The sequence below is a fragment of the Cyprinodon variegatus genome, unplaced genomic scaffold, assembly GCF_000732505.1.
Source record: "Cyprinodon variegatus isolate N-32 unplaced genomic scaffold, C_variegatus-1.0 Scaffold1427, whole genome shotgun sequence".
NCBI classification, from domain to species: Eukaryota; Metazoa; Chordata; class Actinopteri; order Cyprinodontiformes; family Cyprinodontidae; genus Cyprinodon; species Cyprinodon variegatus.
This window is the reverse complement of record NW_015151880.1, coordinates 34,868-36,813: the sequence shown is the minus strand read 5'-3', so window position 1 is coordinate 36,813 and position 1,946 is coordinate 34,868. Positions and strand designations below refer to the sequence as shown.

At 54.9% G+C, this 1,946-nt stretch overlaps 1 protein-coding gene across 1 annotated transcript in view; it reads left to right on the top strand.

Moving 5' to 3' along the window:
* nub1 (negative regulator of ubiquitin-like proteins 1) overlaps window positions 1–1,530 on the top strand; it is a 7,868-nt gene extending 6,338 nt beyond the window's left edge. The window contains exons 11-15 of the mRNA XM_015403023.1: window positions 98–273; window positions 453–599; window positions 670–738; window positions 853–1,048; window positions 1,138–1,530. Of these exons, the coding sequence (XP_015258509.1) occupies window positions 98–273; window positions 453–599; window positions 670–738; window positions 853–1,048; window positions 1,138–1,280 (731 nt within the window). The 3' untranslated portion in view covers window positions 1,281–1,530. The remainder of the gene's footprint in view (window positions 1–97; window positions 274–452; window positions 600–669; window positions 739–852; window positions 1,049–1,137) is intronic.
* Window positions 1,531–1,946: the final 416 nt, after the last annotated feature.

Here is a 1,946-nt window from a genome sequence, read left to right as displayed (position 1 = left end):
CCCACTGTTAGAGGGTTCAATGTTCCACATTTAGACCCGATTGTTCCACTGTTCTCATGGTCCAGCTGTGTTCTGGTTCCGTCTCTATGATGGTTCTATGATAGAACGTCTCGTTCCCAGGTGGAGGACCTGTATGGACGTCTTTCTCCAGACTCGGAGAAGATGTCGCAGCTCCTGGTTCTTGGATTCACGGAGCGGGAGGCCCGGTTGGGACTCCGGGCCTGTGGAGGAGACCTGCAGGAGGCCGCCATCCACATCAGCAACCAGCGGCAGGTACCACCATATCTGGGTTAGAAGCTGAGACCTTCAGAACTTTCTGGTTCCTTCAGATCTGGACTCTTTCCTGAGTTCTGGGATCTCAGAATCGTGCCGTTGACCTTTGACCCATTGATCTTGGTTTGGTTCTGTTATGCGCGGTTCTGTAGCCCTGAATGTTCCTCTGTTTGGACCAGGAGCGCGAGGAGCTGAAGCAGAGGGAGAGACGGAAGAGGAGGACAAGGATGGAGGCCATCAGCAGCCTGATGGAGCTGGGCTTCTCCAGGACAGACGCAGCCAGAGCTCTGCACCACGCCGAGGGGGACGTGGACAAAGCGTACTCCGTCAGTCTCCGCTCAGTCCGTCCATCAGAACCAGACGCTGCCGGTCGCTCATGGCTCTGTCTGTTCTCAGGTTCTGCTGGACTCTCAGGCGGGTCGGAGCAGCTCCCAGGAGACGGTCAGCCCAGAGAGGGTGGAGCAGGTGAGGCTGCATCTGTCCAACAGCTGTCCTCCCTCCTCTGTGTCTGTCCACAGGTCGCCCTGTCCCCCTGACTCCACCCTCTGATCCAGATGTTGTCCCTCCCTGTCCCTCCAGCTGCTGTATCTGGGCTTTGACAGACCCTCGGCTGAAGAAGCCCTCAGGCTGACAGGAGACGACGTCCAGTCAGCGACCCAGCTGCTGTTGGACAATCAGGGCGTCCTGTCCCCAGACCTGCTGTCTCCACCCTCCACCTCCTCGTCTTCCTCCTCTCCTTCTACCGAGGAGGCCGGCTCCTCGTCCAGCTCCCCAGGTGTGTCTCTCTAACAGGTTGCTGTGAACTCTGTCCAGCGGGTGGCGCCAGCGGGCATGTCCTCTAAGTGTTCCCTGTTTGTCCTTCAGAGGACAGCGAGCTGGTGAACGAGGTGTTGGAGGACATCTCCCGTCACGAGGAGGACTATCTGGACCTGACCCTGGAGGAGGAGAGCGAGCTCATCTCCACCCTGAAGACCTACCTGAGCAGAGGACCGTCCCACACCGTCTGAGCCTGAGACAGCAGGTCCAGGCGGGACGTCCCCCCTCTGACTCCAGGAACCATGAAGTGAAACTCTACGTTCTGAAGGAAGCTCCTCAGATGTTTCAGTCGCCGATTCTTTCAGTTTCTAAATGTTTTGTTTCTGCTGCTTTTGTTCGATCTGATGAAAGTTTTCTGTTTGATTTTCTAAGAGGAACTTCCTGTTTGGTGTCGTCTGGTTCTGATGGAGCCTCAATAAAACCTTCTGCACACTAATCAGATGTTGTTCTGGCCCCTCCCTCTTTACCCAGCATGCATCAGAGCAGACTTGTCCGTTCTCCAGACTGACAGCTGTCCCAGCATGCACTGCAGCAGCAGCTTCCAGGTTAGCGCTCACAGAGCTCAGAGGATTAAGTTAAAAGTTCTCTTTCTGCTGCTGTTGCTCAATAAAAGTACAATTTTAGATCATTTGAGGCGAAAATATTAAACTTTAAGCTTCACTATATGGAACATTTACTGATTTAGTGCAGAATTTAAAAAAAGTTACGATGTTTAGAGGACCGCAGCAACCAGCTGACCTCCAAGGCTAACCACAGCCAGGGCTAGCGTTAGCCCGTCTGCAGCGGCCAGGGCTAACGTTACCCCGTCTGCAGCGGCCAGGGCTAACTTTAGCCCGCCTGCATCGGCCAGGGCTAAC